Source organism: Artibeus jamaicensis, unplaced genomic scaffold (genome assembly GCF_021234435.1).
Source record: "Artibeus jamaicensis isolate MK-2021 breed Jamaican fruit bat unplaced genomic scaffold, CSHL_Jam_final scaffold_1964, whole genome shotgun sequence".
In the NCBI taxonomy this organism is placed as follows: domain Eukaryota; kingdom Metazoa; phylum Chordata; class Mammalia; order Chiroptera; family Phyllostomidae; genus Artibeus; species Artibeus jamaicensis.
Window position 1 is genome coordinate 52,747,405 of NW_026522030.1, and position 24,284 is coordinate 52,771,688.

The following is a 24,284-nucleotide window of genomic DNA, read 5'->3' on the forward strand; positions in this document are numbered from 1 at the left end:
GCATAAATTTTAAAACTTTTCTTTTATACATTGAGGAATAAAAGAAAGAAAACAAGGCTTGCCCTGACTAGTGTGGCTCAGTGGGTGGGCATCTCTCCATGGACTGAAAGGTCACAGATTAGGTTCCCAGTCAGGACACACACCTGGGGTGTGGGCCTGGTCCCAGGTTGGGGCATGTGCAAGAGGCAGCCGATTGATGTCTGTTTCACACATGGATGCTTCTCTTCCTCTCTTTGTCCCTCCCTTCCCTTCTCTCTAAAAAAGTAAATAAATACAAATTAAAAAAATAATAATAAAGCCTTAAGTGTTATAGGGCTTTAGTGAAAATGGTTGTTTATGCAGAAGACATTGACTGATCATCTTCACATATTATTAGAATTATAAACATTTTTATTGGATAAAACATGCCAGATATACTTTTTCTGTGCTTTTGACGTAAACACAAGATTTGAATTAAATCTAAAATTAGAGGCTCGTGAAATTGTATACTACTGAATTTAAGTAATCACTCCATGATTGTCATTTTACACGGATGGTATAATAAGACAAGTAATGACAGATTAAGACCTGCCTAGCAGAGGGAAAACTAAATTACACGACTTTTATTAAGGCATAAATAAACCTATTAACCGTTATCTGGAATACTAATTAGTAGAAAGAGCACTGACAATTTTATTTATCAACATGAAACACAATTATTAATTACAGAGCTGATGAATCTGGCAGTAAACAGGCCATGTTGGATATGCTGGGACCTTAAGTCCATTAAGTGAGAGGGATGATTACCAAAATCCTGTGGGGAAATAAGTAATTGTAGTTGTAACATTTTAATTGCCTTTGAATAAGGCAAATTATAGTTTCTCGTCTATGAATATAAATAGTATAACATTAAGATAACAAGCTTCAGTAGCTGGAAATAGAAAATGGATTTATATTATATTTTAAAACAAAGAGTGATGATAAATTTTCAGTATCACAGTGGTCAGTGTGGATGACAAACTGTAAATAAATACATGCAGATTTTCTTTAGATATTTGTCTGGTAGGCAAGCTATTTTCTGTATTTCTTTTTCACAATAAAAATTTATGTGGGAGGGGACTTTTTGAATGACTCTCTACAGGTGAGTGGAAATTACAGAATTGAGAAAATTGTATTGTGATTAGAACTATTGTGAAATGAACAAGAGACAATTTACATATTTTGTCTTTTTTTCTTTCTTTGAAGATCCAAATTCTAGAATTTGTGGACATTTACTTATTGGTGCAGCCAAGAACTCTTTTGCAAAACTCATGGATAAAATTAGCTTGGCAATGGAGAGTCTGCCTTTGCACAGTAGCAGCAGGAGTATTACATATGTGGAAAAAGATTCCCTGGTTCAGAGGTTGGCCCGTGGACTTCATAAAGTCAACACACTGGCCCTCAAATACGGACTACAGGGTCACGTGCCCATTTTGGTGTGTATGAAACTGTGTTAAATGGAGACTTTAGGATTTGTGAATTTAATTCTGAGTCAGACTTATTTGTAGTTTAAATTAATTGGACATGAATGTATCTAGATTTCCTTTAGATTTCATGTGATCTTTCATATGATTTAAAAAAAAATTCTTACCCAAGGACACTTTTTTTCCCCACTGTTTTCAGAGAGAGAGGAAGGTGGGGGAGAAAGAGAGGATGGGAGAGGGAGGGAGGGAGGGGAGGGACAACAGAGAGAGACAGACAGACAGACAGACATCGATTGGGTACCTTCTCATAAGTGCCCCAACCAGGATTGAACCTACAACCTGGGTCTGTGCCTTAACTGGGAATTCGCCCTTTAGTTTATGAATGATGCTCTACCATCTGAGCTGAGCCACTCTGGCCAGGGCTACTTGTTATCATTTAATACTATAAATAAAACTACTTCCAAATAAGTTTCCAAGTATCAAAATACAAACGTTCTGGCATGAGTTCTCAATTGACTGCTCTCTAAGTGTACTGCAACAGAACTGCGTGAGACATAAACAATGGTCAGTTCTGTTTTCTAGCCATCTAGATTATTTCTTCACTTCCTACAGTGAAGGAAGTCCAGTGTAGGAAGTTGTTCACTTCCTACAAGCCAAATTATTGGTCACATAAAAAAAAATAAACTTTGCTATTGATCTGTTAGTAAATCTATAGTTACTTCATGTAAAACTGCTCTTGTTTAAAAACAGAAAAGCACAACGTCACTGCAGAAGCAGATATTTGGGTTCACACAAAGGCTGCATGCCGTGGAGGTGGAGCGCCGCTCCCTGCGCATCGAGGTCACAGAGTTAAAACGGAGTTTGACTGAAATGAAAAAGGAGCTTGATAAGGCCCAGGGTCTCCAAACGCAGTTAAATGAATTTAAGCACTCTGTAAGTATATGTGTTTTAAAGAACTATGGCTTTGGTGAACTATCTTCCAGTTTTATATATGGATTTTTCTTTAATTTATTATTATCTTAAAAAAAATTAAGTCCCATTAATATTTCTTTTTCTTCAGAACACTTTTCTTCTAAAATGCTCCAACCTGTACTGAATACTTCAAAGTTGGTAGGAAACTGCATTTTAAATGTTCTCACCATGAAAAAGCAATGAAAATTAGTAACATGATAGAGGTGTTAGCTAATGCTACAGTGGTAATCATATCTCAACATATGCACTTATCAAATCAACACATTGTACACCTTAAACAACACAGTCTTATGTGCGAATTATATCCCAATTAAAAAAATTATACCAGATGCTTAAAGAAACACTGATTCTGTATCAGCAGAACTCATAATCCTGTTAAAATTTATACTCTGACTGAAAGTATAGAAAAGATTAAGTTAGGATAGCATAACTGCTATAGCAAGTAAGCCCCGCAAAACTAAAATATCCCCAATGGAGGAGCCTGATATTTGGAGTAGGGGTGGAATTTTTTCTCTTTTTGTTTTATATTGAATATTTTGAGTAAATTAGATTATTTAGTATGAAATCAAGTTGCTTTTCTAGAGAAATGTTCATTTTGTCTATTTTCTGTCAAGGACTTATATGTATTATTTAAGAAAACAGAAGATAGAAGAAAAAAGAAAGGCTATATGCCAGACAACATTAGATCCAAATGGAAATGTGTAAATATATGAAGCATAACAAGATGCAGACATCTACATATTCTGTTTGCAGTTGGGTTACTCATCAGTCATTCTAGTTCTTAATGTGGATACAGGAGTATAGAATTAAAGTATTATTCTGAAACTTCAAAACTGTATACAACTGTTGATAGCAATATAAATATGATTATAACATTTTTCTTACACCTAGTAAAAAGCTACTTTGTGTCCCCCCCTTCTTTGGGAAACCTAAATTTTGCAAGTTTAAATGTATCTTTTGGTTAATTTGTAGTCGGCAGTTTTCACATTTGTTGTAATGGAGACAACAGCAGATAGTAAAGTAGTTTAGCTATTAATCCTATGGTAATGTAAATTGCTAATGTGAAGTGTTATTTCAAATAGCTATACCTTCAAAGGGCGAACAGTTCTTATAAATTCTGCATATCAGATGGTCATGAATTACCCTTCTGACTGGAGATAAATAGTAGTTTTCTTTCTGATGTGGTCTAAAGACCACACAGTTTTTCCCCTCATCATCTTAGTCTTTTTTTTTTTTTTTTTGCTCAAAGAAGAAAAATTTATGAGCTGTTTCCTTTCTTTCTTATTATAAAGGTAATATATAGTAGTTATAAGTAAAAATACAAAAGGTATAAAGGAGAAAGTTCAAATCCCTCTAAACTTAGCAACCCAAATCAATTACTTTTGAAGCGTGCTTGTGTTTTCTTCCTACATTTTTCTCTGTCTATTATGTGCCTAGGGGAATATAGAGTTTAAAAGATGACTTTTTAAAAAATATTTTTTAAGTTTATTTTGAGAGAGAGGGGAAGGGAAGCAGAAAGAGTGGGAGAGACATCAATGTGTGGTTGCCTCTCATGTGTCACCTACTGGGGACCTGGTCTGCAACCCAGGCATGTGCCCTGACTGGGAATCAAACCAGAGAGCTTTTGCTTCACAGGCCCATGTTCAATCCACTGAGCTACACCATCCAGGGAAAAAGATGACTTTTTTATATTTTTAAAGTACTTGTAAACGTTTTCCTATGTCACTTATTAATTTTATTTTATATAAATTAATATCGGTATATAAAAATTTGACTATTCCCCATTCATAGATATTTAATTTTCCCCCCAATTTTGTTGCCATTGTACTGAAATCATAAAGAGCTGTTGTGTACACATTTGAAAGCCAGTTCCTGTGCAGTCTGTGTCTCCCTCCTTTTGATTTGCTTTCAGTTGTTCATACAGACTGGATCTGGGGTCTTGACATGGTCTGCTAATGTGGGAAGAGACAGCCATTGGTGCAATCTGAGATTTAAAATATAAAGGTTTAGCTAATGGTGTATTTCCTGAAAATTGGAAAATTCTTTATATTTGTTGCTCTTTGGAATATATATGAAGAATTTTAGGTATTCTACACAATATGACTTTCTAGTTCATGGTTAAGTATTAGGAAAACAGGTTAAAATCTTATTTTGATTAGTTTGGAAGAAGTCAGGATTCAATTTCTAGAGAGGCTGCTAGAGTTTGAAGCTGCCAGAAGGTGACAGGATCCTCTTGTAAGAGCTTTGATTGAATAACTGGCTTGCATCAAAAGCTAAGAATATTGTCCAGGAAATGTTTAGTGTGACTTCCTTCCGTGGAAGTGTAGAAATAGAAGTATAATTAATGGAAGTAATAATTGAGGAAATGAGATATGTAATTTTATATTTTGACATAAGTTATAAAATTATTGATGTAAGACACACTCGAACCTGTAGAAAACATTTATGACTTTATTTGGTTATTTTATACATTTGAGTCAAAGGAGGAGACTTAAGGGAGGGTTACATGAATTCCCTTGATAGTAGATTAACAGGGCAGGAGAAAGCAAATTGAGGAAATCCCTGGGATTGGATGAGAAGAACAATGGAAAGACACGTGCTCATTTTACATTGGTGAGTATGGGACAGTTAATAATTATAACCTTTATAGCCCATACAAAAGGGACGTGGGGATAAGAAAACAATGAGGGTTTCCGTAGTCTCCTGCCCTGGCTCAGGCAGTTGTGCCCTGAGGGGTCTGGAGAAGGAGATTAATCTGACATTTCAGAGGTAAGTGACCTTAGATGCAAAAGGACAATAGACAGGCTCAGTTAGGTACAGACTGACCTTTATCAAGGGCTCCACAGGAGTAGGACATGACTACCTGCCATGACCTGCTTTTAGTTACAAAGTTTTAATGTCAGACTGTACTATGAGATTACTCACAGTCTCTGAGTTTGTAAGGCTCACAATGCAGGCCTCCCCTGCCTGGGGATGTTTAGTATGTGGCCCCTTTTTTGTCCTTAAAGTAAGGGATTTCTAACATTTAATGATTCGTCAACTATACAAGGACTGGCTGGAAAAAGTCCAGCTTTTGTTAATATAACGAGAGTAGTTTACACCTCATTGATGTAACCTGGCAGCCAAGGAGAGTGGACTGGAATGCACATGTGCAAACAATGATGACTTCACTGTACTAGTCATTGGGGGCCTAGACACCAAGCTGAGTGAGCAGGACCTATCATGAGTGGCCATCACATTCAAAATGACTAAGCAAGCAAAGCAACAAATCTGCATTAAATTTTGCATTAAGCTTGAACATTCCTCCACAGAGACTATTTGCATGATTCAGAAGACTGTGGCTGTGGGCCACTGGTGATTGGCAGCTTCATCAGAACAACATGCCTGCTCATGCATCAGTTTTTTTGGCAAAAACATCAAATCACCCAGGTTACTCAGCCCCTTATATCCCAGATTTGGTGCCCATCTACTTCTGGCTTATCCCAAAACTAAAATCACCTTTGAAAGAGAAGAGATTTCACACCGTTGATGAGATTCAGGAAAATACAGTGGGGCAGCTGCTGGTGATTGGGAGAACTGTGTGAGGTCCCAAGGTGCCTGCTTTGAAGGGGACTGAGACGTAATTGTCCCATGTACAATGTTTCTTGTATCTCGCATTTTCTTTCATAAATGTCTTTGGTTTTCATATTACATACGTGGCCGGGTATCTTCTGGACAGACCTCATATATCAGGCATTCACATTAATCATGTGAGGGCATTCATTTATTTCTGTCAAATTATTAAAGTTCAATAGTATTATTACCTTTATTTTACAGATGAGGAGCATGGGGCACAGAGTAGCTAAGTGATTTGCCAAAGTCACACAGTGTATGGAAATGACAGGATTTGAACCTGGCTAGTTAGCCTCCAAAACTCATATTTTGAACCATTTCACTATAGTGGTTAATGCGTATACCCAGTTGTGTTTATAATAAAGGATTATTCTATTAAAAATGTAATAGATCTGGAGGAAAGATATTATTTTCCTCTAAAAATTTGGGGAGTATGCCTGCATCCATTCATCTTTCACTAATTTCAGCCAAACTATGTAGGAGGAAACACAATAACTTGTTTAGATTGGTCTAAGATTGTAATGTAAAAGGAAACATTCAGCCAGCCAAAAGCTGTTCAGTACTCCCCGAGTTTTGGAATACCACGTTCATCTACTGGCAGTTGTTCTTACACAGCTGAGCTGCCGTGATCATGTTTTGGCTTATTAGCTCCTTCAAATTGCTTTCATACACCCTCTTTTTCTTATTCTACATTGCTATACTTGTTTTCTTGTTTACTGGCAGGAGAGTGACTGGAATTGGGGCAGTCTCTGGAAGGCATAGATGGGTAACAGAGAGGCTAAAATTAGCTAAGTGTTCTGGTAAAGGAGACATTCTGGAGGAGTGGGCAGAAGTCCTAGAAAATGGCAGGAATCTTGATGTATAGGTGTCAGGGAGACTGCGAAGGGCTGAGTGGTGGGATGGCAAGCAGTGGCAGTTTAAAACAATATAACACATGTCTTAGAAGGAGTACAGAAATGTTGGTTCACACACCCCAGGAGAGTGCTGTGGCTTTAGGAACTAGAGGGATATTAGGAAGTTGAGATGGAACTGGAGTGCCAAGAGGAGCTTTTATGCTTGATGTTTTAAAAGTGGAGGGTTTAACTATAATGGGATAATGTGAGAGTGAAGCAGCAGTTAAGAGGGAGTAAAAAGGTGTGTTCCCAAAATCCAACCACTGTATAAGCATGACTGAGCAAAAGTGGGGTTCAGCTGCCCGCTGCCACCCACAGGCAAGCTCCAGAGGCAAAGATTGGTGGGGAAGGAAAGAAGTCTTTATTAAAATGTTGCCTAATTTGGGAGGATGGAGGACTCCCCATCTCCAGGCTCATCTCTTCTGCAAAACGCGAACAAAACCCAACTCTTCCTAAAAGGACCAAAGTCCAAAACAAGGCCCCACATTCTCCAGGCTCCATCGTTACATGATCTTTGGAGTCCGAGGCCGTTCAGCGAGTTGCTGTCCAGCTTCAGGCTCCTTCCTGGGGTCTGCGTGTGTTGTTGGTGCCGCCGTTTTCCTCGTGGGTTCCGGCCAGCACGTCTGCCAGGTGGATCCCAGAGGAGGAGGGTGTTTCTCCCTCTCTCAGTTTAAAATTCCCAGCCCCAAATTCTGTACATTCCAGAAGGGTCCGCCCCCTACCCAGGCCAATCCCATCCTTTTCCCAGACAAGACCGACAGCATAGGGCCTCCTGGCTTCCATGTGGGCCTTCTGTGATCACATACAGCTGTGTTCTCTGGTCTCACCCTTACCCGGGGATGGAAGGGAGTAGGAGGGCTTTTCCCTTAGCCAGTCATCTCACCAGCTTTTTGCAGGCTCCGCAAAGAATACACCCTCACACTCTGTGCGAGCTTGGTTACTGGGGCACCAACACTGCCCCTGCTTCCATGCAGTTCCCTCGCTCAGCCCCTTCTGTGCTCCGCTCTCACCCCTGGTACCGGCCAGGTCCCACCGATATCACACGCATCAGCAGTGTATTAGATACACCTTTACTAGTTGACGCTCAGTAAATGAGGCATCTTTCCTATGTGCCGTGTGTTTATTCTCATTACTTTGTGTTAACTTAGGTTAATAATTAAGAATCTGCTTTTATGCTATACATTCATTTTGAAACTTAATCAGTATTGAGAAATGCATTTTATCCACGTTTGAAAAGGTAAATAATAGTAAAAAACAGTTGCTTCCGGGAGGTAGCAGGCCAGATGCCTGGTGCCAAAGTAGAACTGAGTACTTACATATTATAATATAGGAAGACTCATGTAGTAAGTTTATCTGCAAACTTAGTTCTAGCGGGCTTTTCTCTCTGCCTGAATCACATGCTGGCTATTATTGCTCCACGAGGAAACTATAAGAATATTTCCATTTTTGTCTCAAATTTAGGAAACTCAGAGGTAAAGTCAACATTCAACTATAATAATTTATATATTTCAGATGCCTAGATCAATTGGATTTTTTCCTGGACCCCATTAGTTTTTTCATTATTTATTTTTAATTTTTACCTGAGGATATGTTTATTGATATGTTTACTGTGATTACGTGACCTGCACGGTTTCCTTTATTGTTCTTTCTTTTTTTTGTTTCCTTTATTTTTCCATATGTATTTCCCAGGATACCTTTTGTAAAACCTTCCTATTCCTTTTACTTTAAGATCAAGATGTCTCTTGTTTATTGTAATTAATATTTATTTGTTTAAATGTTTTTAACGGGAGATAATAGCAGTGGTTCTTCTCTGGATTCCACATCCCCGAAGGGATGGCCCTTGTCTAGAATCGTCATTAGTTATTCCAGAGCAGAGTGCACTGCTCTCCAAAGTAGTCACAATATTATAAAAATCGCATTGTGTATTATCATGCAGATGTTTATATATGAATATTCTTTCATTCAACAACTATCTCTTGAGCACCTACCGAATGGCAGGCACTCTTCTCTATGTTGGATGAGGAAGCTGAATGAGGCCCCTGCCCAGTGTGGTTGGTGGCCGGGTGTAGACAGGTAATAAAAACATGAGATGAATGTAGATAACTATAATGCCTGTGAAGAAAGTAGAGGGTGATATGATGGTGTGAGCTGTGGTGAGAGCCCGTAGGGGTAGTTTGGTAAGGGCTCTCCAAGGAGCGGGTGTTTAACAAGGGAAACCTGGAGGGTAGGTTACACTGATCAGACTTTCAGGTAATCATTTAAAAGCACAGAAACTTGTTAAAGGCTTTAATTCCCATGAATGTAATCTTTAATTTTTTTATTTATTGATTTTAGAGAGAGAGAAAGGGAGAGAGATGGGGGTAAGGGGTAAAGAGAGAAACATCAGTTTGGTCTTCCACTTATTTATGCATTCATTGGTTGATTCTTGTATGCACCCTGACTGGGGATCAAACTCGTAACCCTGGCGTATCAGGATGATGCTCTAACCAGCTGAGCTACCTGGCCAGGGCCCACAGTCGCAATCTTTATATAACATGGCCATGCATCAGAGATTTAAACTGAGCATTGTGGATTTACTTGAAATAAGTTTCCCAAGATTTTATTTAACTAAGTGTGGTAACTTTGGAAGTATGGCTGTTGTACTTTAAAAACCAGAGTGATTTTAAAAAAAAATCTTGGTTTATGAAATTAAGAAAAACAAATTATATTTCTGTCATGTATCAGGCATTTACAAATAATTGTGTTATGTTCCTTATGTTAGCAGATACAGCTCTGAAGAATAAATGCCCCAAAATGCAGGTAGCTGATAATTAAAATTTCCCCTTATTTTAGAAATTGATCACCCATGAGAAGTTTGAAAGTGCATGTGAAGAACTGAATAATGCATTACTTCGGGAGCAGCAGGCACAAATGCTACTGAATGAACAGGCACAGCAGCTGCAGGAATTGAATTATAGGCTTGAATTGCATTCCAGTGAGGAAGCTGAAAAAAACCAAACTCTCGGAGAAGCTGTTAAGGTAGGAAGACAGCCCTTGCACAGTGGTTTGTTTCCTCTAGGTGTGGGTCCTTGAGGGAATCATGCTCATCTCCTCAGGAGGGAACTGACCCCAAGATGTGACATTTTTATTCTCTAAGAGCTTACAAGGATGGACTGAAATGTGCTTCTGGGACCTGAATTCCAAGTAGGATTCACATGTATGGGAAATGTAAAAGTAGGTTTTACTTGCGAGTTAAAACAGAGTGATTTTTTAAAATAATAAATTCTTCCTTGTTTTGTTTATCTTTCTTGTTTATTTTTCCTGTTTGTTTTACTTTACTTTTTTGTGCCCTCTGATCCTTGAAACTCCACACATCTGCTCAATTTTGAGAGGTTCTGGATCTGGGTCCCCCTGATTCTCAGGAGAGCATGGGTGGGGATGAAGGAGGTTGGTTAGGAAGAGTCGTTCTCCCTGACATCTCTTTGTGGGAAAGTTCTCCAGAAGGGGAAAAAAAAGTTACAGTAAAATAGTTGCTATATAGAAAATTCCATTAATGGGCTTAGGACTATGGTACCTTTTGAAAACGTTGGCCGTAAAGTGTAATAGTACTCTAGTTTATGATTATAATACCGTGGAGCTCTCACTAGTGAGGCAGGACACACAGGAACGGAACATCTAATTCCGGGAAAACCAAAATGAAACTGCACAGCCTCTGTACTGGGTGTCATGCCTAATACAGTGAGTGACTCAGTATGCAATTGATTGCACAAATAATATATATTTGTTCTAATAGCTAAATACTAATACTACTAATAAAATAATCAAAATTTATTGAGAGCTGCCTGTTTGTCAGGCACTGTGCTAAATACTTTATAAACAGTTATCTCGTATAATCCTGACACAAACTCTTGTTCTGTAGACAAGAAAACCTAGATATAAAGAGGCTGCAAAACTTGCACAACCATTAGAGGTGGACTGAGGGAGTAAGAGTTCACGTCTGCTTTCCTAACCACCGCGTGTGTGTGTTGCTGAGTGACGGCACGCATGTGCCAGGCACTGTGCTGTCATCCCTACACGGATTATTTTATACCATCTGTAAGTTAGGGTGAAATAGGTGCTATTGTTATTGCCGTTGCTTTTTGGTAAAGTCGAGAGGTCTCAGTGGAGTTGGTCATGGTCTCTTGGTCTATAAATAATGAATCTGAGATTTAGTTTTTACAAAGCTTTATTAAAAATTATTAACCTAATTTCTTATTGTTGTAGATTTAGATTTATTCCAGTTTTTCTTTTTCTTTTTCTTTGTTTTTGCTATTACAAGTAATTCTAGGGTGAGCAACCCTATAAGCTAAATCTTGTGCATATTTGTGATTATTTCCTCAGGATAATTTCCCAGGTAAGAATTACTAGCCACATTATATTTTAAAGAATGAATATTATAAATTGACCTACAGCAAATTTTTACCAGTTATATCCTGTCCTAAAAATGTATGAGAATTTTACTGTTTGCCAATTTGGCTATTACTATTTTTTAAAGTTTCTCCTTTTTTGATTAATATGTCATCGTTACTTTTTGTACTTCTTTCATTACTAGTCAAATTCAATATTTTTACAAATAAATTGGTCAGTCAACAACAACAGTTTCATGCTTCATGTTCCATTAATAGGTAATGTAATTAACCATTCTTTGAATAAACATATAACTGTGTCATATTGGAGTCTTTTCTCTTTACAACAGCTTGTAGTTTGTGTTTAGTTGTAGTTTCTTCCAGCAGATGAAAAGCTGTTTGTATTAATTTCTTTAAAATGCCAGTAGCTTAAATATTGTTGTCTGGAGTGGAGGCTTGTTTAATTACTGTCTTTTAATTAGAACTAGCAGGTGGCAATGTGAAAATGCTCTCTTGTGGGAGGAGCATGATTCAGTAGAAAAAGCCCTGGCCTTGGAACAAGTGTTTGTGAAATCAGATCTCAATTCTGTCACTTGGGCAAATAATTTAACCTTTCTGAGCCTCAGTTTTCTCTTCTGCAAAATTAGGGATTTTACAGAAGTTTTATGAGAATTAATTAAAAGACTGAAAAGCAAGTATATAATTGATAAATATTATTTTATTTTTCAATAATAACTGTATAGTTAAAAAAATTTTTTAAATTTGATTTGAGAGAGAGAGAAAGGGAGAAGAAAGGAGGGAGGGGGAGAGAGAGCAAGAGAGATCAGTTTGTTGTTCCACTTATTTATGCATCATTTGTTGATTCTTGGATGTGCCCTGACCAGGGATCAGACCTGTGACCTTTGTGTATTGGGATAATGCTCTAACCAACTGAACTACCTGGCCAGGGCCTCACAATAGTTTTTTAAATATGTCCTGTACATAACTTCTTTTAAAGAATAAACTATATTGCTGATGTTCTTCTTCATTAAAACAAAGATAAGGTCATGGATAAAAGATAGGGAAAACTACTAAGGGAAAAACAAAGTTACTTACAACTTATCTGAAAACAACCAGTGTTAACATTTGGGGTTTTGTTTTTAACCATTTGTTCTGTATGTAATAGTTTTTATAAATCATACTTTGGACTTGATGCTCAAAAAGGCCTTTTTCTATGCTTACAGTTAGATTTTAGATAAGTCCCTTCCTGTACTAAAAGTAAAGGAAATCTCCAAGGACAAGAATAAAATGAACACCACCACCAACAAACCCCAATGAATGGAAATCAAAGTTAGCACTGTGAACAGAATTGAGTGCTGGAAGTAGGAGACCAAGCTTTGGGCTTCACCAGCAGATTGGGCCTTGGATGAGAGACTCCCACATTAAGGATTACCTGATAATCTGAATGGGATAATCTTAGGTCAGCAGTGTCTACACAGAAACTAACGTGAAATTTTTTCTGGAAGAAAGCTTGCCTAATTTACTTCCTCCAGGAGTCCCCAGAGACTAGACCAACCAAGTAATGGGTGCATGAATAGTTAGATATATTAGTGCTATAGTCATCCACATTGGTAAACTCTGTTATCAATTTGAATAACACTTTATCTGCACTTTGTAGGGATTTCTAATTAGACCATAAAATTATTTATTCTATGGTGATAGTTTTGTTTCTCATTTTCAAACTTTAACCCTTTATTTTTTTCCCTTCCTGACAGCACTGGCGGGAATCAGTGTTGATTGAGTACGAGTGGAGACAGTAGGCATCCTTATCTTGTTCCCACTCTAAAGAAAATCTCTCTGACATTCCTCCTTTAAGAAGGAGGTTTGCTGCATGTTTTTAGTTGCTTATTATTGTTGGGTTAAGGGACTTATCTTCCTGTATTATGCATTATTAAAAAAATCATGAATGAATGGTGGATGTTATCAGGTACATTTTAAATGTCTATTGAGATAATTATATAAATTTTTATTATGTCAGCATGTTGCATTATATAAGGGACTGGCAAAATATGTCCCACCACCTATGTTTGTATGGCCTGTGATCTAAGAATGGCTTTTACATGTTTAATCATGAAAAACCAACCAACCAACCAACCAACTAACCATCCAACCAAAGAAGACTACGTGACAGAGACTCTATGGTGCACAATGTATTTCCCATGTAAAGGATGCCGACACGTGCAGTACATTGTTCAGTATTATAATGTTAAGTCAGCCTTGCATTCCTGAAATAAACCCCACTTAGTTGTGACGATTCCAGAAACTGCATTGATGGTGTAAAAACACATCTGTTCCTAGTCATGATTGTCTTGTAATTTATCTCTCCCATACTGCCCGTGTCATTTTTGGTTATCAAAGTTTTGCTAAGGTGAAAGGACCTCTTACTCTGAACACATGGTGTGGAAACTAGATGAATGTAACAAATGCACTGAGGGATATTTAGCCAAGCTTAAAACAAAGTGAGCAAATGCTCAGATACTAGAAATAAAGAGGATATTCAACACAAAATAAGAGAAGGATTGATGTTTAAATAGCTCACTGGGGTGTGCAAAGTTAGCTGGAGGCTAAGAGTTGATCATTGTAACATTAGGGAAATGTAGGCTTCAACCTGTCTTTTCTATGGCCTGCGTGAAGCTGGGAGTCAGGAAGGGCTGTTCTCCTGTGAAATGGGACCTGGGACATCCCTGTCTGCCAGGTACAGGGGTATTTGATGTCTGCTCTGGACATTGGGTAAAAAAAGTCACAAAGATATTGGAACCCCAGGTCTGTGCCATACATCCAAGTAGGGCCTTAGCTTACATTACTGCTTTATCCAAGGACTGCTCAGCTGAGAATTAGCTTTAAAATGGTTCAGCCCTTGTACTTGTGTGTACTTGTAGCCAGTGTGTACTTGTAGAAGGAAACTCGAAAATATTCAGTAGGCATGCTTCAGATAACACACAAAAGACTTTGATGGAAAAGTCAATAGTATAAAGCATGTAAAGAAATGACTTGTACATCAAATGAGGAAGTTTGCACCTTATGGCAGGAATACTACCTGAGATGTGGAAAGGTACTTGAAATGATGCTTTAAGTGTTTTTTAAATGTTCTGAGAAATAAGGCATGAGTAGAAATTACAAGGCCAGAAATGAAAATATCTTCATTGAAATGAAAAACTCAGTGAATGGTTTGAACATTGCATAGGTATAGAGGTGAAGATATTAGTGACTTGGAACATAGATAAGCAAGTCACTCAGAATGGTCTGCAGAAGGACAAAGTGATGGATAACAGGAAGTTAACAGAATAGAAAAAGTGAATGAGACTTATTTAATAAAAGAATGAAAGTAGAATAAAATAAAATAAAAATGTGTAATAAACTTTGAGAAATAAAATCAGAGCAAGGCTATATTTTGAGCAAGGACTGAAAACTTTATAGATTTAAAGAAAGAGTAATATAGCAATATGAGCAGGATACATAAAAATAATTACATACACTGAAACACAGTATTGAAACTATAGAATGACAAGGACAAAGATAAAATCTTCAAATCTATGGGTTTAGGAAAGATGGGCTGGTTCTATTGCTGATCCTGAATTAATGGAACTAGTTTAATAGTTACAAAATTCTCCAAGAAATCTAAGTCCGTGAGGGAAACACACTTTTCAGGTCAGGAACTCCAGTTAGTTAGATATAGCATGTTTTTCTATTCCTGGTAACTCTAGAAGGTGAATATGGAAAATGTAGTGTGGAAAAAAGTAGAGCAAGCCAAATACTTCTTTCTTTGTTTTTCTTCCTCTCCCCCAACTCTGCTGTACTATTCTTGAGATATTTTATGTTGTTGACCTGGTTAATAATATCTGTAGTTCCACTAGACCTGTGAGGCCATTTTGTTAGGCAACTTTATTTATTATGGTGTATAGTAGTTCAGAAGACAACAAAATCTACATATCCAGTGTATTTTATTTCTTGATTTCAAGTAAGCTTGGATTTAAATTTAATAACTAATAATGCTAACAATTTTATCTTGGATCCTGCCTTACATTTTTATGCTTAATATACCTCAAATTCTATTTGCTGGTAGCCACTCCAGGTTAGTGGAATAGGTGAAAGAATGATTAAAATAAAGAGAGTTACCTTAACGAGGAATTCAGCCTGTCAGTAAATACTTGTGGGAGCTAGTATATAAATTTGTACATTAAAATGGGTTTCTGCTCTAACCAGCACCAAACTATGAGGCAGTGGCTCAGGGATCAGGCAGTTTGTGGTGAGGAAACACATCAGAGGTGGAAAGATGGAAATTGATGGTAGGGTGTGGCAAAATATTTGAGAAAACTGTTCTTGTGATAATTTAAGATTACCGATGGTATAGTTCTAGGGGAAGTGGTTGGAAAGAATTGATTATACCTGTTGGTTATGAGATTTTGCTTTGAACAAGGTATTACAAGAAAGATGAACTCAGGAAAGAATTTGTTAGCTTGTGAGCATCAATAAAAAGGGAAGAAAGAGAGAACCCAGAAATCTGGGGCTTAGAAGGTGCCCATTAGGTCTCAGTACCATAGCAAAGAATGTTTTAGGGATGTAGCTCTCTTATTCTAACCAGTTATCCTAGATGTCCTCATTAGGAGATGCCAGTATGTACACATGGTTATAAGGAAACAGGGAAACCAGCGGCGAGTATAATCTCCAAGAAAGAGTCTTGGTGTATTTGTTGGCAGATGGCATTGACTGGAAGCAAACAGATTAAAGCCTGCCAACCTTTTGAAACAGTTGTATGTAGCTTATACTATTTGAGCCTTACACAAGCCTTAATGATCTGTTAGTCATGTTAATTTACATACAGGACTTCATACTATAAATGATATCGTTTACTTAGTTATTCATCTGCCGATGGGCATTAGGTTTATGTTACTTTAAAAATATTTTGGAGTAGGGAGAAACTGAAAGACTTGTCACAAATGATACTGCTTATATGAAAACAGATTTTTTTATTTTGCTATCTCTGGTACATTTGACATTAAGAATGACAATCATTTAGGTTTAGAATAAAGCTATAGTTATAGTTGTTTTTTATTTTTCCTGGGAAAAGTTAGGTGTCTATTAAATTCTGATAACCTTAAATCATATCTAAAACATAATTGGTATGTTGATTACTTAAAGAAAATTTTAAAATATTTTTATATTTATAGGATCTTTTGATAAAGCAAAGAATCTATAAAGTTAAAAAGTTACCTCCTGATTTATTTGTCTTAAAAAATAAATCTGGTCTTCTAATTAATACATACATTTGAGCCTTTACCATGTGAAAAGTATAGTATTTTGGTTTTGTGGGAATATATTTAATTTAATTAAAAGGACTACCTGCATCTTAGTGGTTAGTGATATTTTTGATATAAAAATGGATGAGAGCTTCTGAAACAAGTACCCAAACCGTATATTCTCTGAGTTGTTACAGTTTTATAATTCTGTCCATGAAAAATCCTAGAAATTGGTTAAAAGGGGATGACTATGGAAAAAATAAAAGATTTATTCACAGCAAGTCTCCTGAATAGTTCCTTTGTCTAACTCTGATCCAGCTTTTATTCACATCTCCCTCCCTCCCTCCCTCCCTCCCTCCCTCCCTCCCTCCCTCCCTCCCTCCCTCCCTCCCTCCCTCCCTCCTTCCCTCCCTCCCTCTTTCCCTTTCTTTTCCCTTTCCTCTCCCCCTTCTTCTTTTCTTCCTTTCTCTTCACCCGGGGGTACACTTACTGATTTTAGAGAGAGGGGAAGGAAAGGAGAGACAGAGAGGGAGAGAAACATCAGTGTGAGAAACCTGGATTAGTTGCCTCTCCATATACCCCTGACTTTGGACTGAACCAGCAACCTAGGCATGTGGTTTGTAGGACGACATTCCAACCAACTGAGCCACACCAGCCGGGACTCACACGCCCTCTTTCAACATCATTTTCTGTCATCTGCTTGCTTCTATCCCACCAAGCTGTAGCAGCCCCAAAGGGGCTCAGAGATGCAGGCCTCCTCTTAGCACCCGGTATCATTCCTCACCTTTTGCAGCTTCTTTGGATTTTTATTGCTTATGTCTCAATAGAAAATGAACTGTGCTGTATTATTTTTCACTCTCAGAACTTAATTACACTTAGACTATGAATGGGAAAGAAGAAGCAAGAAGAAAAAAAATGTTTTTCAAATTTCAAATGGCATGTTTGCAAAGATTTTTTCGGAGTCATAATAATTGTGGCAAAGGGTCCCATTTCATGAATACTGACCTTATTTTTATTAAAAATAGTCCTAATCTTTATATTATTAATAAATTATTCGCCATGCTCTAAGGATATAGAATGTGAATACAAATGTTGAAATGAAGTCATTTAATAATTTTCAATGTATAGACATATTTTTTCTAATGAACTTGAACAAGAGCTCCAAAATTCATTTACTTTAAAAAGTTTAAACATTTTTAGTTGATAAACTGTGATTACAATAATAATTAAAATCTATCACATAAGCTATTTCATAAAGTAGGATTATTAACATCATTACTTAATTTAAAAGTCTTATCATTTTTTTACTTCAATCCCATATATGTTTTATCTTCCTAATGACTTACACCATTGAGACTCATAGTCAATTATATTTCAAGGTCAGAGAAAAAAGAACAAAGAAAACAAAAGCTCCCACATCATTTTTTAAAAATAAAAATTTAACAGAGAAGGTACAAGCTGGAAGGTAACATATTTGTAAAAAGTTATTTCCATTTTTGGTTAGGTTGAACAGCAGAAAAATACATCGTAAAATAAAAAGTGCCTTTTTATTTTAAACTTCTTATGACAGTTTTGTTTTTAAAAATTGTATGTTCTCATATATAATTTTAAAATACCTTTTCCATGTTTAAATTTGTCCTCAGTGAGTAGTAATTTGAGATTAGAGTTATCATGTTTCTTAATTGAGTACTAGCTTTTCATTAGATCACATTTTAAATACTAAAATTATATCATACAGTTCAACTTCATCTAAATATTTTAATGAGCATTTTATTTATTCTTTTTTGGTTAAACATGCTCACGGTAAGAAAAACTTTGAAAACACAGAAAAAAATGTATGTAATTCCATTATTACCCATAGGTAAGCATTGTTAACATTTTGGCAGATAAGACTGGAAGTATACTATGTATCGTTTTGTGTCCTCTATTTTTGGGTAGAGTGGCATTATTTCCTTTTAAAAGTACATCATTCTAGCATCTCTCAGACTGTAGGTCTACCAAAGAAACAGAGAGACCCGTCAGAGGCTAACCGTATAATCTAGACCAGAGATAATGGTGGCCTGGAACAGGGTGGTGGGATCCAAGAATGGTGAGATTCTGGCTATATTTGCTTTGTGAAGGTAAAACAAGGAGTTTCTAATGGATTAGATGTGAAGTATAAAATAAATGAATCAAGGATGATCCATTATGTGGGAAAATGGGATTGACATCTATTTAAAAACTTTATTTTAATGAGCCATGCAATATTCCATGTTACGATTGTGCTGTGAGACGTACTATTTTCATGTTGTTGGGGATTCAAATTATGTTTATTTTTTACTATTAAAAATGAGATGAACATCTTATAATTTAAACCTGACGATATCGCTGCTTAGTCTCAGGGAAGATCTCAAAAAACGCAGATTTTATTGGTTCAGAAATACAGATGGTTTAAGTGGTGTGGGTGTGTGCTTTGAGGCCATGAATATTTGTTTAGGTCAGTGTGTACATCTGAAAGGGTGTACAGGAGCACCTGCTTGTCCTCGTTCTCAGCAGCCTCAGCCATCACTAGGCATTTTCATTAAAACATCAGTACAAGCAAATCGAAACCAAGAACATTTGCCAGTGTGACAGATAAGGAAAGGTAAACTGTTAGTTTTGCACTGAGCATAACAAGGAACAATGAACTTCCCCCCACACAGGTGATTTTTATTCCAATAATTTTATGTAAATTTCTATTTGTAGTTGTAGTTTTAGAAAAAGGGAGAACTAACATTTCTGAGCATACAGTTTGGTTAGACACATTGTAAGGTACTTAATATTATTTTATTTAACAGTTATAACATTTTAAGACATGAGTATTATGTAGATTAAGAAACAAAATAATCGCAAAAACCTTGACAATATACGTGACTAAGTTGCTTTATATAAAAGCCAAATGCATTGGTTAATATTGCTTAAAAGGCTTTTTGTAGGGCCCTTAATAGCTTTAAAGAGTATTATCTTTGAAAAATTTAATATTGATACATCAAGCAGGAAATTTTTATTTTATATTTAAGAAAAATAAAATGTTTCACACCTATTTAGAGGAAAAGTTGATAAGTATTATGTTTTCTTTGTGTTTTATAGTAGTATTTTCATGACAGTAAAAAATTATTTGCCTTTTAACAAAATCATTCTTTTATTTATTTTTAATTTTTTTTGTTTTTAACAAAATTATTCTTAAGTTTTACAACAGATATTATTACTTCTAGACTTGAAAATGTGCTTGTCCCTGTTACCTGTTTTATGTCGCCTACTTTAAGGAAACTAAGTAGCAATAAATCTGATTTTCCCCTATCAAGCCACTTAATCCATTCTGAATTATTCAGGCTACACAGCAGAGGAAGTTATTTTCTGAGCTTTACAGGAAGAAATTGTACTATTTTATAATCAAAATTTTCATTTTATTAATTAAAAAAATCACATTGATTTTCCAGTTTTCAATGATATGCATAAACATACAGCAGGTCCTCAAATAACTTCATTGTGTTCAGTGTTTCATTATAATGTTGAGGAGATGTCATAGGAATTTAATTATATCAATTAGGCTGTGGTAAAATTTGTTTTATTATATGCACAGCTATACTGCCCACAGGGAGCTGGGACTCAGCTTGGGAAAGAGACCAGAACCTTCAGGGTGATGAAGTCCAACAGCCAACTTGAGGCTAGTTAGGTCGTGTAGCTTAGTCTGTATGTGGCAGAGAAGGCTGCCTGTGGAAACAGGAATACCTAGTTCTCTCCCAGCCCTGCCACCATCTACCCCTGGGCAAGCAATTTAACCGCTTGTTGAGGAATGAAACGGGAGCATGTGTGTGATACACTTAGCATGTGCTGGCACATAAGTGACAGTTGGTGAAAGGAGCCATCTCTGTTATTATGATTATGGTGCTATACATACACAGGTGGGGAAAAGTGGGTTTATGATTGTAAAAAATACTACAATAATTAATTGTTGGGAACTGCTCTGCCTAGATCCAGGAATTGTAACTACCCCCCGCAGCTAAGGATGAGTGAGCAGCCTCTGGAATTCGAGCCACGAGGAGACAAAGCTTGTCTCTGGTAGCAAACGCTGCCTCTGCTTTCCCCCTGCCCCCAAAGCATGGTCGGATAATCCACGATGGGTAAGACCCTCAGAGAGAGGGGCAACCTAAGCCAGACATGATCACTTGGGAGGACATCATGGAAGGACTCAGGAGGCTGCAACAAAGAGGAAGTGATGGACCCTTGCCCCCCAGCTATTCTGACATAGCTCAAGTCCTCATGTCCTCTGGGAGAAGTGCTTCCTGGCTCTAATCCACTTAAGCCTGAAAACCTGTGATGGGGAGGCTGTGCAGCCTCTTGCTGGCTAGAGCAAGATCCAGGGTGATCGGGCATAAGAAGGAATTCCTAAAAGTCCTGTGAAGCCTGCTTTGCTAAGAGTGCTTTTGTTCATATGATAAGGGTCTGAGCAGGAAATGAGTACATCTCCCAAAGTTTCTGCAACCCCCTTTCCTGACAGACACTGACTCAGACTAAGCTCTCAGATTTCTTTGATGTGTTATCCACTGTTTGATCCTTACCAGCTGTATTCCTGTGTATTGCAACCCAGTAAAAGCCTCTGGAGAAAGGGGCTCCTGGTCTTTTTCCTCTGAGAAATTGGCCACCTCTCCTCCCCAAGCAGATTATGTTTTGGTAGTGTTACTTTTATCCGTGGTGGACAGGGGACTTTCGCGCAAAGTCGCTCCCACAATTAATAAATTATAATACAAGAATAAACTCTGTGTTTCACGTACTCACAACTGCAGATGTACCGGTACTTTTTTGCCCATTCCTGTATTTTGCTTAAAGTCGTAGAACCTATGGATGACATTAAGTGAGGACTTACTATATACACAGATATGCATACATATATAGACACACTGGGTTAAGTGTAAACACAAACATACTGTACAATTATATACTTTGTATAAATAAATTATATATTTCATTTATATGTTTATAATATAAAACAATGTAATATAGAATTATATTTCTCCTTACATTAATTTTATATGTAAATATGTAAGCTACACATGTATGTATATATAGTAATGTGTACTGTTCGAAAGCAATTTTGTGACTTGTTATGGGTCTTTGCCCTTAGCTCACTTCTAACAGTTGGTGGAACACTGTCCCCAGGTGGTGGCAGGTACTTTGATTCACATGGTATTTTAGTGTAAACTGACAAAGCCTGTGCTTTATCTAGCTAAGGTCTGGATTAGAATTGAGAATTTCTTCCGCCAAGATGGAGGCGTAGGTGGAAGCACTGCACCTTCTCGCACAACCAGGTTTAAAAACAACAAAGTTTTAGCAACAAAAACGCAGCCAAACCACAGAAAATCGAACTACACGGAAGTCTGACAGCAACGAACCCTTCAGACAAACTGGTAAGAGGGGCAGAGCCAGCAGCAGAGCCAGGTCAGTCAGGAAAGATCCACTGGACCGACCTGGGCTCGAGACCCAGGTGCACAGACCCAGGTGCACAGGCAGCCGAGGGCGGATCACAGGTGTCTAGAAGTGGGCGGACCCACTGAGGGCTGATCGCAGTCACACATTCGAGCTCAGATAAACCGGTGAGGGAGCCAGCAGTGAGATGGACCGAGCAGGCCCCAGCGGCAGAAAGTGGCAGAGGGAACCACCATTGTCACTCTCTGACCCCGCCCCCACATACAGCATCACAAACCAGTGACACAGGTGGCCCCGCCCTGGTGAACAACTAAGGCTCTGCTCCTCATACGTAACAGATCAAAACATGGCTCAAGAACAACTCAGAGCCCCATAGCCAATAAATCTAAGTGATGAAGAAATAGCCAACCTTTCAGATGCACAGTTCAAAACACTGGTGATCAGGGTGCTCACAGAACTGGTTGATTTTAATCACAAATTAGCCATATGAAGGCTAAACTAATTGAAATGAAGAGAAATACACAGGAAACCAATAGTAATGGAAAGGAAACTGGGACTCAAATCAAAGGAATGGACCAGAAGGAGGAAAAAAATGAACAAACAGAAAAGGATGAAGAAACAAGAATTCAAAAATATGAGGAGAGGCTTAGGAATCTCCAGGACATCTTTAAATATTCTAACATCCGAATTATAGGGGTACCAGGAGGGGAAGAGGAACAGCCACGGGTAGAAAACTTATTTGAACAAATAATGAAGGAGAACTTCCCCAATCTGGCAAAGGAAATAGACTTCCAGGAAATCCAGGAAGCTCTGAGAGTCCCAAAGAAGTTGGACCCAAGAAGGAACACACCAAGGCACATCATCATTACATTAGCCAAGATTAAAATGAAGGAGAGAATCCTAGAAGCAGCAAGAGATAAGGGGACAGTCACCTACAAAGGAATTCCCATAGACTGTCAGCTGATTTCTCAAAAGAAACCTTACAGGCAAGAAGGGGCTGGAAAGAGGTATTCCAAGTCATGAAATCCAAAGACCTACATCCAAGATTGCTCTATCCAGCAAAGCTTTCATTTAGAATGGAAGGGCAGATAAAGTGCTTCTCAGATAAGGTCAAGTTAAAGGAGTTCATCATCACCAAGTCATTATTATATGAAACATTAGAGGGACTTATCTAAGAAAAAGAAGATAAAAAAATATGAACAGTGAAAGGACAGCAAACTCAGTTATTAACAACCACATCTAAAACGAAAGCAAACTAAGAGGACAGCTAGATCAGCAGTGAACCATAGAAATGAAGATCACATGGAGGGTTAGCAACAGAGGAGTGGGAGAAGGACAAGGGGGGAGAAGGTACAGAAAATAAGTAGCATAGATGGTAGGTAGAAAATAGGGGGAGGGCAAGAATAGTAGGGGAAATATAGAATCTAAAGAACTTGAGACATGTGGACATAAACTAAAGGGGAGGAATGGTGGGGGAGGGGGTGTACAGGTTGGAAGGGAATGAAGGGGGGAGATAGAACTGTAATGGCATAATCAATAAAATATATTTTAAAAAAAGAATAAAAAAGTAAAAACAACAAAAATTATGTGTTTTTTTTCTGTAAAATAAAATACATGTCTTTATTTTACCAGTAACTTAATCGATGTGGATATTTTGAGTATGTTGGCAATCTCCCATGTGGTATAATGTTGATTGTTTTCAATTAATGTCTCGATTTGATTGCTATTAACTTCAGCTGGTCTATCTGACCTTGGAACATCATCCAGGAAGAAACCTCTAGCACAAAACTTCACAAACCACTTTTGACCCGTTTTATCAGTCTCAGCACCTCCATACATTGCACAAATCTTTTTTTGTGTTTCAGTTGCATTTTTACCTTTCATAAAATAATAAAGCATAATATGCTGAAAAGATTGCTTATTTTCTGTCTTCAATATTAAAATGGCTACACAAAAATTCGCCGATTTTGATGTTTGGTTTTTTTTTTTAAGGTTTTATTTATTTATTTTTAGGGAGGGGATGGGAGGGAGAAAGAGAGGGAAGAAGTATCATTGTGTAGTTGCCTCTTAAGTGCCTCCAACTGAGGACCTGGCCTGTAACCCAGGCATGGGCCCTGACTGGGAATCAAACCAGTGACTGTTTAGTTCACAGGCTGGTGCTCAGTCCACTGAACCACACTAGCCAGGGCCAGTTTTGATAAGTTTTTTTAAAAAATGCACACTGATATGACAGCTGTCACAAAACAGCCTGTAAAGTTGTTTCAAATGAAGTTAAAGACG

At 37.4% G+C, this 24,284-nt stretch overlaps 1 protein-coding gene across 6 annotated transcripts in view; it reads left to right on the forward strand.

Annotated features, from left to right (window-relative positions):
• CCDC171 (coiled-coil domain containing 171) overlaps positions 1-24,284 on the forward strand; it is a 313,511-nt gene that overhangs the window by 157,637 nt on the left and 131,590 nt on the right. For all 6 annotated transcript variants that reach the window (XM_053656500.1, XM_053656501.1, XM_037132070.2 and 3 more), the window contains 3 exons: positions 1,225-1,454; positions 2,193-2,375; positions 9,752-9,937. In XM_053656500.1, coding sequence (XP_053512475.1) covers positions 1,225-1,454; positions 2,193-2,375; positions 9,752-9,937 — 599 coding nt within the window. The remainder of the gene's footprint in view (positions 1-1,224; positions 1,455-2,192; positions 2,376-9,751; positions 9,938-24,284) is intronic.